Source organism: Neoarius graeffei, chromosome 27, assembly GCF_027579695.1.
Source record: "Neoarius graeffei isolate fNeoGra1 chromosome 27, fNeoGra1.pri, whole genome shotgun sequence".
NCBI classification, from domain to species: Eukaryota; Metazoa; Chordata; class Actinopteri; order Siluriformes; family Ariidae; genus Neoarius; species Neoarius graeffei.
The window spans coordinates 1385636-1406224 of NC_083595.1; the positions used below are offsets into that span (position 1 = coordinate 1385636).

Here is a 20589-nt window from a genome sequence, read left to right on the forward strand (position 1 = left end):
GATATTCAACACATGTTTTACTGCTTTGTAGTCAAGGAGGAGCACAGAGACTACCTGAGATTTCTGTGGTTCCGTGACAACAACTGGGACAATGATATTGTGGACTACAGAATGCGTGTCCATGTGTTTGGCAACACACCATCTCCTGCTGTAGCAATATACTGCCTCAGAAGGGCAGCGAGAGAAGCAGAATCTGAGTTCGGCTCAGATGTCAGAGCATTCATCGAGAGAGACTTTTATGTAGATGATGCTCTGAAGTCGTTTGCAACAGAGTCCGAGGCCATCAGTGTGGTGAAGCAAGCGCAAGAGATGCTCTCCCACAACCGCATTCGGTTGCACAAGATTACATCAAACACCACAGCGGTAATGGCTGAATTTCCCCCTGAGGACTGTGCAAGCAGCATCAAAGACCTGGACTTTGCCACTAATGACGTCCCCATGCAGCGTACCCTGGGTATCAGCTGGAACATTGTCACAGACGCATTCACCTTTCAAGTACAGATAGACGACAAGTCCTTCACATGCAGAGGTGTGCTCTCAACCATAAACAGCATCTTAGACTTGCTTAGCTTTCTCTCACCTGTCACCATACAAGGAAGATTGCTGCTGAGAGAGCTGACCATGGAAAATGGTGAGTGAGACTCCCTGTTACCTGAACACCTCAAAGCAGAGTGGGTGAAATGGAAGTCCTCCCTACAATGCCTTCAAGACATAGACATCCCCCGCTGCTACACGTCTCTCTCCACCTCTGCAGCAAGCTCGAGAGAGTTGTGTGTGTTTGCGGATGCTTCAACCAAAGCAATTGCAGCAGTCGCCTACCTGAAGGTGACCGATGAAGATGGACACTCCGAAGTCAGATTTGTGCTTGGCAAAGCAAAGCTGGCACCAGTGAAAGAGACCACAATCCCCAGACTCGAACTCTGCGCAGCAGTCCTTGCTGTCGAGATAGCTGAGACTGTTGTGAGTAGCATGGACCTGCACATGAACTTTGTGACCTTTTATTCTGACAGCAAAGTTGTGTTAGGGTACATTAACAATGAACAGAGACGATTTTATGTTTACGTAAGCAATAGGGTGCAACACATCCGACAAGCAACTTCACCCCAACAGTGGAAGTATGTCCCCTCAGAGCTCAACCCGGCCGACCATGGCTCCAGATCTGTTCCTGCTGCATTGCTGAGAGATACCAACTGGCTGACCGAACCTGACTTCCTCTCTGGTAAGCCTCCAGAACATCACCAGCTTCTGTTCCATCTTGTTGACCCAGAGTCAGACTCTGAAATCAGACCTCAGACCACAGTATTAATCACTGAAACCACACAACGCAGCTTAGGAACTGAGCACTTCGAGCGTTTCTCAAAGTGGACTTCTGTACTGAGAGCACTTGTGCTCTTGATTCACATTGCTCAGTGTTTCAGGCAAACGAACAAAGACAACACATGCAGAGGGTGGCATACCTGTAAGAAAGCAATCACACCAGAGAACCTGGAAAAGGCAAAAAACATACTGATCAAGAACATGCAACAGGAAAGATATCCTACTCAATTCAGCAACATACAGAGCAAGACAGACATTCCAAAACACAGCCACATTGCAAAGCTGCGCCCACTGATTGACAGCTGTGGACTTCTCAGAGTTGGCGGACGCGTTACACAGTCCGGCCTTGAGGTGAACCGTACCAATCCCCTCATCATCCCAGCTCAGCACCACCTTACGACTCTCCTTGTGCGCCACTACCATGAGCGGGTAAAACACCAGGGCAGACACTTCACAGAGGGAGCCATCAGGGACGCTGGGCTGTGGCTGGTGGGTGCGAAGGAATGCATCAGAGGCACACTATTCCGATGTGTCACCTGCAGGAGATTGCGTGGCAAGATAGAACATCAGCTGATGGCAGATCTGCCTGCAGACAGGCTTCAAGCCGCCCCGCCTTTCACGTACGTCGGCCTGGACGTGTTTGGGCCGTGGGAGGTCGTCTGCCGTCGGACAAGAGGTGGACAAGCCAAAGACAAAAGGTGGGCTGTACTGTTCACATGTCTATGTGTGTGTGTGCTGTACACATTGAAGTGATAGAGACACTGAGTGCATCTAGTTTCATTAATGCTCTGCGGAGATTTTTCTCCATCAGAGGCCCTGCAACACAGATTAGGTCAGACAGAGGGACAAATTTTACTGGTGCATCAAAAGAACTGAATCTGAAAGACGACGCAGACATGCAACGTTACCTGCAAAATCAGCAATGCACATGGATATTCAACCCCCCGCATGCCTCCCATATGGGAGGGGCCTGGGAGCGACTCATCGGCATGGCTCGTCGCATCCTGGACTCCACGTTCCTGCAGCAACGCTTCTCTTCTTTGACACTTGAAGTCCTCGTCACACTCATGGCAGAGGTTTGTGCGATCATGAATGCGAGACCTCTGCTGCCTGTTTCAACTGACCCCGAGAACCCACTTATACTCACCCCATCCATGCTCCTAACACAAAAGACAGGAGCCCCGTCATCATCTCCACCTGACTTTGGCAAGGCCGAGATCATCCGTCACCAGTGGAAGCTGGTACAGCATCTTGCAGAGACATTCTGGCACAAATGGCAACGTGAGTACTTGAGCACCCTGCAAAGCCATGCCAAATGGCAGGACAAAAGACCTAACTTGCAAGAAGGAGACATCGTCCTGATGAAGGACAATGCAGTTCCAAGAAATCACTGGCCGATGGCAATGGTCATCAAAACCTTTCCCAGCAAAGACAATGTTGTAAGGACTGTAGATGGCAGAGCTATTCGCCAAGGCACTCCTAAAGTGTACAAAAGACCAGTTACTGAACTTGTGTTACTTTTCTCTCCTAAACAGGATGTTGATTGTGATTGTGTTTAAGTGTCTTAAAAGGTAATAGATGTGTGGTATCCTTTAGATACCAGGCAGGGAGTGTGCTGGTCTTAATGACCATATATATATATCCGTTTTGTGTTCCTGAATAAGGTTTTTCCTGTGATTTGCACTGCACAGGTGCCATCTACTGCCCACTAGTGGTAACGCAGTGCAAAGGTATACAGTTGAGTTTCGATTTCCTGTTCTCAGAAAGACAGAGACGTTTGCCAGAGCAAGCCGCTCTACATGTGCATCCTGCTTACAAGTTTATAAAGTTTCTTTATACCCCATGGGGGCAATGCCCATTAGTAACGCTGTGTTCATAATGTATTGTATTAAATGCTTTACGTTTCTTAGGTGAAATAAGAGAATGTTTAAGATGTAAATGGATGTATTTCTACAACTAGTAGATTCTTTGTGTTCCGAGTAATGGCGGCTAGCATGCTCAATGTAAAACAATGCATACAGTAAGTTACATGTGGAGTCTGAAATGACTTAGACAGCGAATATGTGCTAAAAAGATGTCTTTATTTGTGTTTGCTTTCAGTTTTACAGCGTGATTTTGCACATATGCTCAATTCATGTGTAAAATAAAGGAGAGGAGAAAAGGAATTGGATACCCTCGGCATCTTTTCTTTGTTCACCTCACCTAGCTGTTTATACGCGCTGGATAGCTGAGTACGCATACACTTAGTGAGGCCAGTACACTCCCTCTGGACAGTCAACATCATGATATCAACAATTACACACATTTTCTAATCCATTTACGTGGAGCATCCACCAAACAAGTCCTGTGAAAGAGCTGTAACTATACATACAATAACATATTAAAATGCCTCTTAATATAAAACTGTGCTTGTCCAAACATTGCTGTTATACAAAATAAGGCACACCTGTACATCAAATTATTCATGCAGTTATCTAATCAGCCAATCATGTGGCAACAGCACAATGCATACATTTATGGAGACAGAGGTCAAGAACAAAAATAATCTCTGTGACTTTGATCGTGGCATGGATGTACCGGATGGCCTGGTTTGTGTCAGTAACAGTGCAGAAAATCTAGGTTCGGAGCAGCATTCAAACATGGCCGCTCTAGACTACAATTCCCAAACACCACAGCGCCCCACCTCTCTGAAATTCTAGAGGTGCACCTGTTCTGCATCAAGAGACCAATTAAGACCCTGCTGCAACCCAGCAAACACTCACCTCCATGCAACATATTGTTCTGTGTCTCTGAACCTGAGCATACCAAGCCTTATCTTGATTCTGCCTGACTCTTAGTGCTTTTGACTCTTGTTTATGTTTATTTACCTTCTCTACTACTCACCTGCCCTTTGATATCCTGTTTGCCAATCGACCAACCCACGCCTAACCCTGATTTCATTTAACGCTTGGAGATTTGGATCTGGACACTTGTTTGTGACACATCCGCTCTCTCCTAAGTGTCTGCACTCTGACAGGATACTTTGCCTCAATGGATGCAGCAGAGGAGGCGAAGCAAACAGCTCTCAATGCACAATAGCGTTTATTAGGTGAACATCAACAAATGTTGAGTGATCTGAACGCTCAAACGTCTCAACTAACTGCTGTTGTCTCACAGGCCCTCCTGATACCCCGCTTCTTCCGTGACTGATGCCATTTTTTCAATGACAAAATTGAAAATATCCGACAAAAAATTCAAAATACTAATTTAAGGCCAGACAATTTAAGTAACCCTGTAGTTAAGAGTACAACTTTATCAGATCAGCAATTTGAATGTTTTACTCCCCTTAGATAAATCGAACTAATTTCATTAATCTCTGCATCAAAATCCTCAACTTGTGTACTAGATCCCTTACCTATACGACTCTTCGAACAGATAATACCAGAATCAATTGAACCACTTCTAAAAATAATAGATTCTTCTCTTAGGATTGGCTACGTACCCAAATCCTTTAAACTAGCAGTTATCAAACCCCTGATTAAAAAAACCTGACCTTGATCCCTGTCAGCTGTCCAATTATCAGCCAATATCAAACCTCCCCTTTATCTCCAAGCTGTGGCACAGCAGTTATGCTCATATTTACATAGGAATAACATCCATGAAATGTATCAGTCAGGATTTAGACCTCATCATAGCACAGAGACAGCTCTGGTTAAAGTAGTAAACGACCTACTGTTGGCGTCTGATCAGGGCTGTGTCTCGCTGCTTGTGTTGCTTGATCTTAGTACAGCATTTGATACCATTGATCATTCCATTCTTCTGGATAGACGAGAAAATGTTGTGGGAGTTAAGGGAACGGCCCTCTCCTGGCTCAGGTCTTATCTAACTGATCGCGATCAATATGTTGATGTAAATGGTGATTTTTTTAGACATACTGAGGTAAAGTTTGGTGTTCCACAAGGTTCTGTCTTGGGTCCACTGCTTTTTTCTTTATATATGTTACCTCTGGGTGATATTATTCATAAGCATGGTATTAGTTTCCACTGTTATGCTGATGACACACAGTTGTATGTTTCTGCAAAACCTGATGAGAGACACCAGCTTAATAGAATTGAGGAATGTGTGAAGGACATTAGACACTGGATGCTTATTAACTTCCTTCTGCTTAACTCTGACAAGACAGAACTACTTGTCCTAGGACCACATGCAGCTAGAGGTAGGTTTACTGATTACACAGCAACTCTGGATGGCCTTTCTGTTTCTTCACGTGCAGCAGTAAAAGACCTCGGAGTGATTATTGACCCCAGTCTTTCATTCGAAACTCACATTGATAACATCACCCAGATAGCTTTCTTTCATCTCAGAAATATTGCTAAGATAAGAAATTTAATGTCACTACATGATGTGGAGAAACTAATTCATGCTTTCGTTCCCTCCAGGTTGGATTACTGTAAAGCTCCAGTTAGTTCAAAATGCAGCAGCAAGAGTCCTTAATAGAACTAAAAAATATGACCACATCACTCCTGTCTTATCCACACTGCATTGGCTCCCAATCAAATTTCGTATTGATTATAAAATACTACTATTTAACTTTAAAGCACTGAATGGTCTCGCACCATAGTACCTGAGTGAACTTCTGGTCCTTTATGACCCGCCACATCTACTTAGATCAAAAGGTGCAGGCTATCTGCTGGTACCTCGTATAGTGAAGGCTACATCAGGGGGCAGAGCCTTTTCTTACAAAGCCCCACAGTTATGGAACAGCCTTCCAAGTAATGTTTGGCAATCGGACACAGTCTCAGCATTTAAGTCTAGGCTGAAAACATATCTGTTTACTCAAGCCTTTTGTTAATGGTGTTTATTATGAGGTAATAGATAGATAGATAGATAGATAGATAGATAGATAGATAGATAGATAGATAGATAGATAGATAGATAGATAGATAGATAGATAGATAGATAGATAGATAGATAGATAGACTTTAATAATCCTGAGGGAAATTGAGGTGTCCAAGTAGCATATACACATACACATAACACACACAAAGGCACACAAACAAAATAAAATTAACACACATCCATATCCCAAGGACATAAAAACAAGCAAACAATTCCTGCACCACAGAATATAAAAAGAAAAAAATTATGCATGTAAAAAAAGCATGTTTAAAAGCCACAAGTTAAAAATAAAATTGTGCAACATACTCAACCATAGTAGAGATACAGTAGAGCAGGAGAAGATGGTGTGCAGGGGGTGGCTTTCATTGTCCATAATAGCAAGCAGTCTACTCAGCGTCCTTTTGAGTCTCTAGCTCCATACCCACCACAGAGCCAGCTTTTCTCACCAGCCTGTCCAGTCGTCCAGCATCCCTTCTCCTAATACTACCTCTCCAACATACCACAGCATAGAAAAGGACACTGGCCATGACAGACTGGTAGAACATAAGCAGGAGTTTGCTGCAGACATTAAAAGACCCCAGCTTCCTAAGGAAAAAAAAGCCTACTCTGCCCTTTCTTATAAAGTGCATCAGTGTTGGCAGATTAGTCCAATTTATTGTCAAGGTGTACCCCCAGGTAAACTGTGGGTGGTAGAAATGGGCAACTGGACTTGCTTGAAAATTCTTGAAAATGTTTCACCTCTCGTCCAAAAGGCTTCCTCAGTTCTGTCTGACTAATAGGGAGTATCTGATACTCCCTATTAGTCAGACAGAACTGAGGAAGCCTTTTGGATGAGAGGTGAAACGTTTTCAAGAATTTTCAAGCAAGTCCAGTTGCCCATTTCTACCACCCACAGTTTACTATGATCTGGATGATTGAGAATCTTCACAGACATACCCCCAGGTACTAGTAAGTACTAACAATCTCCACAGTCACCCCATCAATAGTGACAGGCAACAGGGAAGAAACAGGCCTCCTGAAGTCCATCACCATTTCCTTGGTTTTGGTGGTGTTCAGCTGCAGCTGGTTGGTCCTACACCATCCCACAAAGTCATCCACAAGGCTCCTGTACTCACCTTCCTGACCATCCTTAATACACCCCACAATAGCAGTGTCGTCAGAGAATTTCTGCAAGTGGCATGACTCAGAGTTGTACTTGAAGTCAGTGGTGTATAGGGTGAACAGTACAGGAGAAAGAACAGTTCCCTGTGGTGCCCCTGTGCTACTCACCACAGTCTCAGATGTAAGGTCCCCCAGTCTAACAAACTGGGGCCGTTCGGTGAGGTAATCTGTGATCCAAGACACCAGGCAAGTGTCCACTCCCATCTGCAGCAATATATCCCTCAACAAGAGGGGCTGGATGGTATTGAAGGCGCTGGAGAAATCAAAAAACATGATTCTCACAGCACAGCTTCCTTTGTCCAAGTGAGAGTAGACTCTATGTAGCAGATACAAAACAGCACCCTCCACTCCAACATTCACCTGGTAAGTGAACTGTAGCGAGTCCAGTGCATGGCGAACCTGGGGTCTTAAGAGGTGGAGCAGCAGCCATTCAAATGTCTTCATCAAGTGTGATGTAAGGGCAACAGGCCTGTAATCATTAAGTTCTTTAGGATGAGCCTTGGGAACTGGAACTAGGCATGACATTTTCCATAGTAAGGGTACCTTACCCTGTTGCAGGCTAAAATTGAAGAGGTACTGAAGTGGTTCCCCCAATTCAACCGCACAGCTTCTGAGCAGTCTAGAGCAGATGCCATCCGGGCCCACAGCCCTAGACTTGAGCCTTCTGAGTTCTCTACTGACTTGCTCAGTGCTAAAAGTAGAGCGTGTGGGGAGGGGGGGGGGGTGCCGAGTTTAAAAGCAGAGGTACAGGGAGGGAGGGGGGGCAGAGTCTTTAGATACAAGAGGATGGGATGAGTTGAAGGTGGCAGGGACAGCAGCAGCAGCAGAGCTTTGGAATCTATTAAAAAAATGGTTCAGCTGGTTGGCTTTAACCATATCACCTTCAGCCTTACTGCTCTTACCCCCACAGCCCGTAATGTTGCGCACTGCCCGCCAAACCTCTTTCATGTTGTTCTCCTGTAGTTTGCTCTCAACCTTATTCTTATAGGACTCCTTAGCTGCTTTCAGATATTCTTTCAGCTCCTTCTGCATGCCCTTCAGTTCTGTCACATCACCGTTCTTAAACGCTTTCTTCTTATTATTGAGGAGGTTTTTGATGTCGCTGGTCACCCAGGGCTTGTTATTAGGAAAACAGCACACAGATTTAATGGGAACAACTATGTCCATGCAGAAGTTCAGGTAGCCCGTTATACAATGTGAGGCTTCTTCTATATCCACAGCATCCAATAGCACACTCCAGTCTGTGGACTCAAAGCAGTCCCTCAAGGCCTCTTCTGCCTCTGGTGTCCACTTCCTGAAGGTGCATGTGGCAACGGGAAGCCTCTGAACTAGAGGCTTATACAGTGGCTGAAGATAAATGAGGTTGTGGTCTGACCTACCCAACGGGGGAAGGGAGGTAGCATTGTATGCATCCCTCACGTTTGAATACAAGAGATCAATTGTTCTATTTTTTCTAGTAGGGCAGTCGACAAACTGGTAAAAATTAGTGAGGGTGGAGTCTAAGGTGACATGACTGAAATCGCCAGAGATCACTAGAAAAGCATCTGCATGTTGAGTTTGAAGCCCAGCTATCATAGAGTGAATAGCGTCACACGCTGAATCAGGAAGGGCTCGTGGCGGTACATACACGCAGACGACAATAACGTGGGACAGTTCTCTAGGTAAATAATAAGGACGGAGGCTAACCGCAAGTATCTCCACATCCTTACTACATACAGTCTCTTTCACTGTAACGTGACTGGGATTGCACCATCTGTTGTTAACATACACCATCAGTCCCCCACCCTTCTTCTTGCCAGAAAGTTTGTCATCTCTGTCCAACCGGACAACATTGAACCCCGGTAGCTCAACATTAGCAGTGGGATTACAGCTTGTGAGCCACGTCTCAGTAAGGCAAATCAGGCTACACTCTCTGTAAAGTTTAGGATTCCTTACCAGGGCAGCCAGTTCGTCCGTCTTATTAGCGAGTGAGTTAACATTCCCCATAACTATAGAAGGGATTGCAGGCTTGTATCTCCACTTCTTCTCATGTTGCCTCGCCCTAACTTTAACTCCAGCTTTACAGCCACGAAAACACCACAATTCCTCAGGGACATCAGTATAGACCTCCCCGCCGCCAGCTTTGCGAAGCGCCAGTAGCTTACTCCTTGTATATCCAAGTTGAGCACCGGAGCGATGTGATGCCTCCATATCCATAGGATAAAATATAAAAACCCTCCAAAAAGTGTATAATCCAAAGAGCAACACAATAGAAAAAGTAAAACAAAAGACGAAGAAGACGCACCAGACACAGAGCTACCTAGACTTGCTGCCATTCACACAGCGCACAATGATGATGTTTAGGGTTGTTTGCGTAGATCTGGTCGTAAAGGAGTAGATCTGGAGGATCCTCAGACAGAGAGTGTTTGGGTAAACTGGGATGTATGGATGCTGTCAGTTCCCCACTCACTTGCTCACTCGAGTTTGTTGATGGTGCAGTGGCTGCTGTTTTATGTCCCGGGGCTCCCTCATGCCTGTGTTCCCTTCTAGCTCTCCCCTTTTAGTTATGCTGTCATAGTTAGTTTCGCCGGAGTCCCTGCTTGTACTCAGTGCAATATGTATACTGTTCCTACTTATTCAGGTGACATTGGGCATACCTAACAACCTGTGTTTTCTCTCTCTCTCTCTCTCTCTCTCCCCCCCCCCCCCCCAAATTTGTCCCTCTGAGTTACATGTCGGTCCTGGAATCGAGATGCTGATCTCTTCTGCTCCTCGGACCTGCCTGATCCATCCTGGTGCCCCGTGTCTGGTTGGAGTCTCATCGCATCGCTCCTGTGGAGGGCGGCCCCATGTGGACAGTTGAAAGTCACACCTGGAGGATGCTCTGGACTCTTACAGTAATGCTTTTATGGCTGAGGACTACAGTTGACTTGCTAACTTTAGGACTGCAGTTGTCATGAACAGTTTTGCACTCAAGTTTCCATCAATGAAGAGTTTATAACATCAATGAAACTGACTTCATGTTAAAACTATTAATGTTATAGTCATGTTGTCTGTTGTTGCCCAAATGAGGATGGGTTCCCTTTTGGGTCTGGTTCCTCTCAAGGTTTCTTCCTTGTGTCGTCTGGGGGAGTTTTTCCTTGCCACCGTCGCCACAGGCTTGCTATTGGGGATAGATTAGGGATAAAATTAGCTCGTTTTTTAAGTCGTTTAAATTCTGTAAAGCTGCTTTGCGACAATGTTTATTGTTAAAAGCGCTATACAAATAAACTTGACTTGCTTTTGCATTTTTGTACATATTGAAGTTTTTACTGTTCACCTGAACACTTTTTAATCACAGTTGCACTATTTTTTTATTCTATTTTTATATTTATTTTAAATTTTAATTCTTTTATTTATATACGCTGCTGGCCCTGAGGCACAAATTTTGTTCACATGTGAAACAAGCAAATGACAATAAAGAACCTTGAACTTGAAAACACCACAGGACTATAAATCTACATATAACAACAAAGTGCAAGAGTGCAGCGAGTGCAAACATTGCAGACTATAAACTACACAAACAACATAAAGTGCAAGCATCAACACCATAAAGTGCAGACAACAAGGACAGTGAGAAAATGACAACTAGCACAAACAGACAGTACAGTGCCAACCAGTACCTGTCACTGATAATGTATAGGTTTGAGTGTGTGTTTTGAGGTAGCAATATGTTTAATAAATAGATAAATAAATAAATAAATAAATGTAAACATTGTGTGTGTGCGATAGGTAAACATTGTAAAAAGTGATAATGTATTGTTCTTCACTGTGCAAAGTCTGCAGTGGGATGGTGTGTTCAACAGTCCGTGTGTTATCAGTCCAGTCTCTCAGTGTTGAGGAGTCTGATGGCATGTGGAAAGAAACTGTTACAGAGTCTGGCTGTGAAGGCCCGAATGCTTCAGTACCTTTTTCCAGATGGTAGGAGGGTGAAGAGATTGTGTGAGGGGTGTGTGAGGTCATCCACAATGCTGGTAGCTTTCCAGATGCAGCATGTGGTGTAAATGTCCATGATGGAGGGAAGAGAGATTCCGATGATCTTCTCAGCTGTCCTCACTATCTGCTGTAGGGTCTTGCGATCCAAGATGGTGCAGTCCCTAAAACAGACCGTGATGCAGCTGCTCAGAATGCTCTCAATAGTCCCTCTGTAGAATGGGAGATGGGAAATGGGTTTTCCTCAGGCCTCGTAGGAAGTAGAGACACTGCTGGACTTTCTTGGCTATGGAGCTGGTGTTGAGAGTCCATGTGAGGTACTTCGCCAGATGAACATGAAGGAATTTGGTGCTATTGACGATCTCCATGAGTGAGCCATTGATGTACAGTGGAGAGTGGTCACTCCGTTCTTCTGAAGCCAACAACCATCTCTTTTGTTTTGTACACGTTCAGAGACAGGTTGTTGACTCTGCACTAGTCTGATAGCCATTCCACCTCCTCTCTGTCTGCTGATTCATCATTCTTATTGATGAGACCCACCACAGTCATGTCATCATCATCTTGATGATATGATTCGAATTGTGCATTGCTGCACAGTCGTGAGTCAGCAAAGTGAACAGCAGTGGACTGAACAGATAATCACTCTTTACAACCATGGTGAGCAGAAAAGTATCTCAGAACACACAACACAATCTGAGGCACTCATGAGCACAGACTCATGTAAACTGGACAGATGAAGACTGGAAGATGATCAGATGATTCGTTTTCTAATCTTCATCTGTCCAGTGTGGGTGAGTCTGTGTTCATGATGGCCTCAGATTCCTGTTCTTGGCAGACAGGAGTGGAACCTGATGTGGTCTGCTGTTGGAGGCCATCCACCTCAAGATTCAAAGTTTTCTGCAAGCTGAGATGCTTTTCTGCTCATCACGGTTGTAAAGAGTGATTATTTGAGTTTCTCTGTCCTTCCTGGCAGCACAAACCAATCTAACCATTTTCCTCTGATCTCTATGGTCAACAAAAAGCTTCAACCCACAGAACCATCACTCAAGTCAGCATTTGATTGTGTCCATTAGCCAGTCCTGTGGAGGATGTTGGAGGCCAAGCACATGCCCCAGAAGATCATTCAACTCCTCCAAATATCATACAATGGTTAGACCAGCTGTGTGCAGATTCTCAATGAACTAATCAAAGAATTTTTGTGTTCAGAGTTTATGTTTGATATTTAATATGATACTTCATAAATGCACAATCTATACACTTATTATATCCTTACATCTTTACACACATCTTTTTTTAAATATTTATTGTGTTTAACTGTACTTCTCGACGTGCCTTTAAATTGCCCCTAGAGGACAAATAAAGTGTTTTGAATTGAATTGAATTGAATTGAATTTCCTGTCCAAAACAAAGTCTACCAAGGCAAATCATCTCTCCTATGCTGTTCAACACAGTGATAAATGCTATAAATGCAAGAATTTAAATACTTGGGATTACTGGTCCAGGAGAAGAAAGTAGCTTCTACCACCAAATAGACTTTATGTCCAAACTGTAATAAATTTCCTGGTTACACAGTTGTACTTTGTGACTCTATAGGACACGGTTATAAAAGTGAGTTATTTATAATCACACTATCTGTTATCACCCAGATGAGGATGGGTTCCCTTTTGAGTCTGGTTCCTCTCAGGGTTTCTTCCTCATGTTGTCTCAGGGAGTTTTTCCTTGCACCATTACCTATGGCTTGCTCATTAGGGATAAATTTATAATTCTCATGTTTAAAATCTATATTTTTCTGTAAATCTGCTTTGCAACAGTGTCTATTGTTAAAAGTGCTATACAAATAAATTGACTTGACTTGCCCAAAGTCCACAACAGTGTTGGCAGCAGCAGCAGTGTTCGGCTTTGCTCAAGCTGTAATAAAAATTTTAAAAAATAATAAATTCTTCTCTTAGGATTGGCTATGTACCCAAATCCTTTAAACTAGCAGTTATCAAACCCCTGATTAAAAAAACTGACCTTGATCCCTGTCAGCTGTCCAATTATCGGCCAATATAAAACCTCCCCTTTATCTCCAAGATCCTTGAAAAAGCTGTGGCACAGCAGTTATGCTCATATTTACATAGGAATAACATCCATGAAATGTATCAGTCAGGATTGAGACCTCATCATAGCACAGAGACAGCTCTGGTTAAAGTAGTAAATGACCTACTGTTGGCATCTGATCAGGGCTGTGTCTCGCTGCTTGTGTTGCTTGACCTTAGTGCAGCATTTGATACCATTGATCATTCCATTCTTCTGGATAGACGAGAAAATGTTGTGGGAGTGAAGGGAATGGCCCTCTCCTGGCTCAGCTCTTATTTAACTGATTGCTATCAGTATGTTGATATAAATGGTGATATTTCCAGATGTACTGAGGTAAAGTTTGGTGTTCCACAACATTCTCTCTTGGGTCCACTGCTTTTTTTCTTTATATATGTTCCCTCTGGGTGATATTATTCATAAACATTGTATTAGTTTCCACTGTTATGCTGATGACACACAGTTGTATGTTTCTGCAAAACCTGATGAGAGACACCAGCTTAATAGAATTGAGGAATGTGTGAAGGACATTAGACACTGGATGCTTATTAATTTCCTTCTGCTTAACTCTGACAAGACTGAAGTACTTGTACTTGGACCACATACAGCTAGAAGTAAGTTTTCTGATTACACAGTGACTCTGGATGGCCTTTCGGTTTCTTCACGTGCAGCAGTAAAAGACCTCGGAGTGATTATTGACCCCAGTCTTTCATTTGAAACTCACATTGATAACATCACCCGGATAGCTTTCTTTCATCTCAGAAATATTGCAAAGATAAGAAATTTAATGTCACTACATGACGCGGAAAAACTAGTTCATGCTTTCGTTCCCTCCAGGTTGGATTATTGTAATGCCTTACTGTCTGGATGTTCCAATAAGTGCATAAACAAGCTCCAGTTAGTTCAAAATGCAGCAGCAAGAGTCCTTACTAGAACTAGAAAATATGACCCCATCACCCCTGTCTTATCCACACTGCATTGGCTCCCAATCAAATTTCGTATTGATTATAAAATACTACTATTGACCTTTAAAGCACTGAATGGTCTCGCACCACAGTACCTGAGTGAACTTCTGCTTCTCTATGACCCGCCACGCCTACTTAGATCAAAAGGTGCAGGCTATCTGCTGGTACCTCACATAGTGAAGGCTACATCAGGGGGCGGAGCCTTTTCTTACAAAGCCCCACAGTTATGGAACAGCCTTCCAAGTAGTGTTCGGGAATCAGACACAGTCTCAGTGTTTAAGTCTCGGCTGAAAACAGATCTGTTTAGTCAAGCCTTGTGTTAATGGTGTTTATGAGGTAAAGGTGTAGATCTGGAGGGTCCTCAGACAGAGTGTTTTGGTAAACTGGGATGTATGGATGCTGTCAGTCCCCACTCGCTTGCTCACTCGAGTTTGTTGACGGTGTAGTGGCTGCTGCTTTATGTCCCGGGGCTCCCTCATGCCTGTATTCCCTTCTGGCTCTCCCCTTTTAGTTATGCTGTCATAGTTAGTTGCCGGAGTCCCTGCTTGTACTCAGTGCAATATGTATACTGTTCCTACTTATTCAGGCGACATTGGGCATACCTAACAACCTGTGTTTTCTCTCTCTCCCCCCCCCCAAAAAAAAATCTGTCCCTCTGAGTTACATGTCAGTCCTGGGATCGAGATGCTGACCTCTTCTGCTCCTCGGACCTGCCTGATCCATCCTGTTGCCCTGTGTCTGGTTGGAGTCTCATCGCATCGCTCCTGTGGAGGGTGGCCCCATGTGGACAGTTGGGGGTCGTGCCTGGAGGACGCTCTAGACTCTTACAATGGTGCTTTTGTGGCTGGGGACTGCACTTGACTTGCTGACTTTAGGACTGCAGTTGACTTGCTAACTTTGGGACTGCGGCTGTCGTGAATGGTTTTGCGCTCGGGTTTCCGTTGGTGGGGGGTTTATAGCATCAACAAAGCTGACTTTATGTTAAGACTGTTAATGTTATAGTCATGCTGTCTGCTGTTGCCCAAATGAGGATGGGTTCCCTTTTGAGTCTGGTTCCGCTCGAGGTTTCTTCCTCATGTCATCTGAGGGAGTTTTTTCTTGCCATCGTCGCCACAGGCTTGCTCATTGGGGATAGATTAAGGATAAAATTAGCTCATATTTTAAGTCATTCAAATTCTGTCAAACTGCTTTGCGACAATGTTTATTGTTAAAAGCGCTGTGAGTGCAGGTTCGCTCTCACTAGCCTTGAACCTCGAAGTTCTTTCAGACGTGGCACACAACAGAAATAAAAAGTCTTGAATGCAGCTTTTCTGAGTTGTCTGTATCTTTACTAAAACTTTAAATCATACAAAACAAAAGATGAATTCCTAACTTCTAAATCTGACGTGCTGCAGCAAGGCACGGTGCCGATGGTGCTGGTCAAAGGACTGTGGTGCTCCTTGGCTCAAGGCTTCTGTTCTGTCATCTTTAATGCGTGATCACATTTTTATACTACTTCCGCAGCAAGTCAAATTGCATCACAGCTTCGTAATAACTACGTTCTTACATTACTAAATGAATTCTTAACATTACTAAGATGCATTTATATTCTTATTCTTCTTATTCTACAAATTAACCAGAAATATTATAACAAAAAGTATTAATGGAAATATTAATTCTAAATGTACATATATGCAATCTATATCTATTTTACATTGCTTACAATGCAAATATGAATTTTCAGTTAAACATAAAAATGACTCTAACAAGCGCTATACAAATAAACTTGACTTGACTTTTGAAAAAAGGCCAACATCAGCATCAAGAGCAAAATCAATCTTTTCTGGATGTTGATCCTACTAAATTTTCTTTATGAATCTGAAACATGGACTGTGCTTAAACCAGAGCTGAGCAAACTCGAGGTTTTCCAAATGCCAAAGACAGATTTTATGTTACTCTTTTGTGACCAATTTCAAAACGAGACCGTCCTGGCAAGATGCAATAACCAACCAGTGACTGAAGAAGTGATTCAGCAGGGGCGGCTGAGGAGGCTGAGACATGTCTGCCGAATGAAAACCAGTCAAATACCATATCAGCTTCTATGGCATCAACAACCAAAGAGCTGTACCTGAGAAGACATGGTCCAAGCAAATAGAGGAGGACTTGTAAAAAAACAGTGATTTTGCCTCCATGATGCCATCACTGTGGGTCATAAAAAATGGAAATGCATCATGAGTGAAATTAGAAACCCAGCAGCATCCACAGCAGTGTACAGGCTCCACAACCCCGTCCCACTGCCAGTGAGGGACCACAGAGAAGAGAGAATAGAAGAGTGTTGTAGTGTTGTAATATAGCATCTAGCGTTGTAGTGTTGTGTTTAGTTTTGTAGTGTTGTATAGTGTGTTCTGTTGTATTATAGCATGCAGTATTGTGGTGCATAGTTTTTTTTTTTTTTGTAGCATCATATATAGTGTTCATTTGTGTGTGTGTGTGTGTGTGTGTGTGTGTGTGTGTGTGTGTGTGTACCAGCTTTGCAGATCCACTCTAGATATCCATTCAGTTCTCTCTCGATCTGCTGCTGTCTCCGCAACTTCAGAAACTCACTGCGGTTCTCAACTCGTTCCCTCTCTTTAGCAAACTCACTGTGGACCCCCCAACACACACACACACACACACACACACACACACACACACACACACACATTTTTTGTGTTCAGAGTTTACTGTATGTTTGATATTTAATATGAAACTTCATAAATGCACAATCTATACACTTATTATATCCTTACATCTTTACACACACACACACACACACACACACACACACACACACACACTTACCCAGACAGCACACCCAGCACCAAGTTGAGCATAAAGAAAGAGCCAATGATGATGAGCGGGACATAGTACATCCAGTTCCAAGTGCTTCCTAAAGCATCATTACTCTACAGCAATACACACACACACACACACAATTAGGACAGAGTTATATGATTTATTGGATTGGATGCTTGGAATCACTGACAGTAAAGGGTGTGTGTGTGCGCGTGTGTCCTTACATAATAAAGCATATCGGTCCAGCCCTCCATGGTGATGCACTGGAACACAGTGAGCACAGCGAACAGAATGTTATCAAATTGTGTGATTCCGTAATTCGGTCCGAGCCATGTGTCATTACACACAGATCCAGGAAGACACATACGTGCAGGTAACTCATCACCACACAGCTGTTCATCAAGAAGTTCTCCTACACACATACACACACACAATTGGTTTTCTGGTTTCATTTCTAGCTAATTGTTTCTTTTTTCTGTAGTTGTGTGTGTGTGTGTGTGTGTGTGTGTGTGTGTGTGTGTGTGTGTGTGTGTGTGTGTTTACCTGTTGTATTGTCATAACAGGCTTTGTGGAATTTTCCAGAGTAGAACTCAAGGCCGATAATGGCGAACATGAGGATTGCAACGAACAGCAGAACACCAATCTGCAGCAGAGGGATCATTGCCTTCATTATGGACTTCAGCACCACCTGCAGGCCTGGAAGATAAAGCAACCAACATGTGAATCAACACAAGCTGTTTGTTCACTGTCTCAGGGTTTCATGTCATGTTTGTGATCTCTCCGTCCTTCTCTCTGTGCTTCTGCAGTGTCCATATGGTCATCAGTGTTGTTGATTATATAGAGTGCTATTGCATGGGTAATACATACAGTACACAGGTTGTCATTTCCTCATAAACCCAAACACCTTGCTCTGGTCAACAGACAAAGAAACTCCTCACCACAGGACACAGTTTTCTCCATTCATTTCCTTTTACCTGAATACTCAGTAGAGAACTTTGCCAGTAGATGGAGCTAATGTACACAATGTTCATAAAACCAGTATGCTCTTCCTCCAGTATCCCATGTACTGTGCCACTGGATATCACTCCATCTATATCAATCATGAATACAAAACATCTGCTCTTTGTCAGAGAAGCTCACAGGAACATTCTCTGTCAGTTCTTTTTAAAAGGAATTCCTTATAATGATTACAAAAAATCCAAATACAACCTATGTAGAGCCATTAGGGAAGCCACAAACAAGTACAGACTGAAACTGGAAGGTCACTACACTACTGCTATTACCCGGTGCATGTGGCAGGGACTGGAAAACATCATAGGCTACAGAGACAGAAGTAGAGAAATGTCCACTGACAGCCACTTCTCACCAGAAGAGTTCAATGAATTCTATGCCCGCTTCGAGGCCCACAACACTGAGCCAGTGGGCAGGGAGGGACCTAGTGAGTGTTCATCACCACCATTCACAATATCATCTGCTGATGTGGAAAAGTCCCTGAGGAGGATAAACCCCCAGAAGGCAGCCAGACCAGATAATATTGCAGTATATTCGCTCTGTGCTCCAGAGCTTGCTGATGTTCTGGCTGACATATTTAACCTATCCCTTTCACGAGCCACAATCCCCACCTGCTACAAAACAGCCACCATCATCTGACTGCCAAAAAAGGGCAAAGCTAACTGTCTGAATGATTATCGATTACCAACCCGTTGTATTGACTCCCATAGTGATGAAATGCTTCAAGAGAATCATCATGAGCCACATTCAGACATTCATACCTGACACAATAGGCCCCCTACAGTTTACATACAGCCCAAACAAGTTGATGGAGGATGCAGTCAGCACAGCACTGCATACAGTTCTCACACACTTCGAGAACAAGGACTGCTATGCCTGACTACTGTTCACTAACTATAGCTTGTCTTTCAATATTGTGATACCAGCTAGGCTCACCAACAAGCTCCACACTCTAGGAGTGCCACCAATTCTCTGCAACTGGGTCCTGGACTTTTTAACCGGCAGACCCCAGTCAGTCAGGCTGGGGAACAACATTTACAAAATAATAACCATAAATACAGGAACCCCACAAGGCTGTGTTCTGAGTCCCATGTTGTACACACTCTTCACTCATGACTGTGTCGCTACCCAGCTTAACACCAGCGTTATTATATTTGCAGATGACACCACAGTCACTGGACTGATTTCTGGGGAAGATGAGTCAGGGTACAGGAGGGACGTGGCAAGCCTTGTGAAGTGGTGTCAGGACAGTAATCTCTCTCTTAACATCAGTAAAACAAAGGAGATGATCACTGACACATGGAGTACAGCACTGCATATTGGAGAGACTGAGGTAGAAAGAGTTGCCACATTTAAATTCCTAGGCATTAACATTGCTGAGGAGCTCACTTGGACCCACAACATCATGGACCTGGTGGGGAAAGCCCAACAGCATCTGTACTTCCTGAGAAGGCTGAGGAAGTTTGGCATGCCAAGCACTATTCTCAGCAACTTCTACAGATGTACAGTTGAGAGCATCCTCACCCACTCCACCACAGTCTGGTATGGGAGCAGTACAGCACAGGACCACAAGGCTCTACAGCGGGTGGTGAAATCAGCAGAAAGCATCACTGGAAATGCACTCCCTGCACTGGAGAACAGTTATAACATCAAAGTTCTCAGGAGGGCCTTTAACATTATCAAGGACACAACCCACCCACAACACAAACTGTTCATGCTGCTGACATAAGGGAGATGCTACAGGAGCACTGCAGCCAGGACAACTAGGCTGAAAGACAGTTTTTTCCCCCATGCCATCAGGCCTGTTAACAAAACCCAGCCACTGTCCCCCCCCCCCCCCCCCCCCCGCCCTGTAGAGTTTGCACTGAACTACCTATTCATTTGCACTGACACTTTACACACTTTGCTGCATCTTTTTATACTACTTTGTGTCCTTGTTTTTAATTACATTATATCTCTTTAATTACTTTATTTTAATTACTTTATTTAATTTTAATTACTTTATATCTCTTGTTTTTAATGTCTTTATTCATGTTTAGGTAATGTTGCTGGAGGACTCACAGAATAAGAATTTCATTGTACTGTGTGACACTGTCTCTAGTACATATGACTACTGAACATCATGGACGATGCCAGTCACCCTCTGCACACCGTCATCAGCAACCAGAGGAGCCTGTTCAGTGACAGAATGCTCCTTCCCAAGTGCAGGACGAACAGACTCAAAAACTCCTTTGTCCCTCACACCATCAGACTGTACAACTCCTCTCTGGGGGGAGGAGGGGGAACAGGAGGACAGAGGATGGGAAGGAGCAGTAGCCTCACCTGACAAAAAGCAATACTGGGCAATGTGCAATATAAATGTGCAATATTATGTGCAATACCTCTCCTGCTGGACTTTTTTCATATTTTATTTTTT

At 43.7% G+C, this 20589-nt stretch overlaps 1 protein-coding gene across 1 annotated transcript in view; it reads right to left on the bottom strand.

The window, feature by feature from the left end:
• Positions 1-20589, bottom strand: part of cacna1ab (calcium channel, voltage-dependent, P/Q type, alpha 1A subunit, b) — a 200589-nt gene that overhangs the window by 172793 nt on the left and 7207 nt on the right. Inside the window, 4 exon segments of the mRNA XM_060911345.1 lie at positions 16854-16969; positions 17169-17272; positions 17387-17574; positions 17706-17858. Of these exon segments, the coding sequence (XP_060767328.1) occupies positions 16854-16969; positions 17169-17272; positions 17387-17574; positions 17706-17858 (561 nt within the window).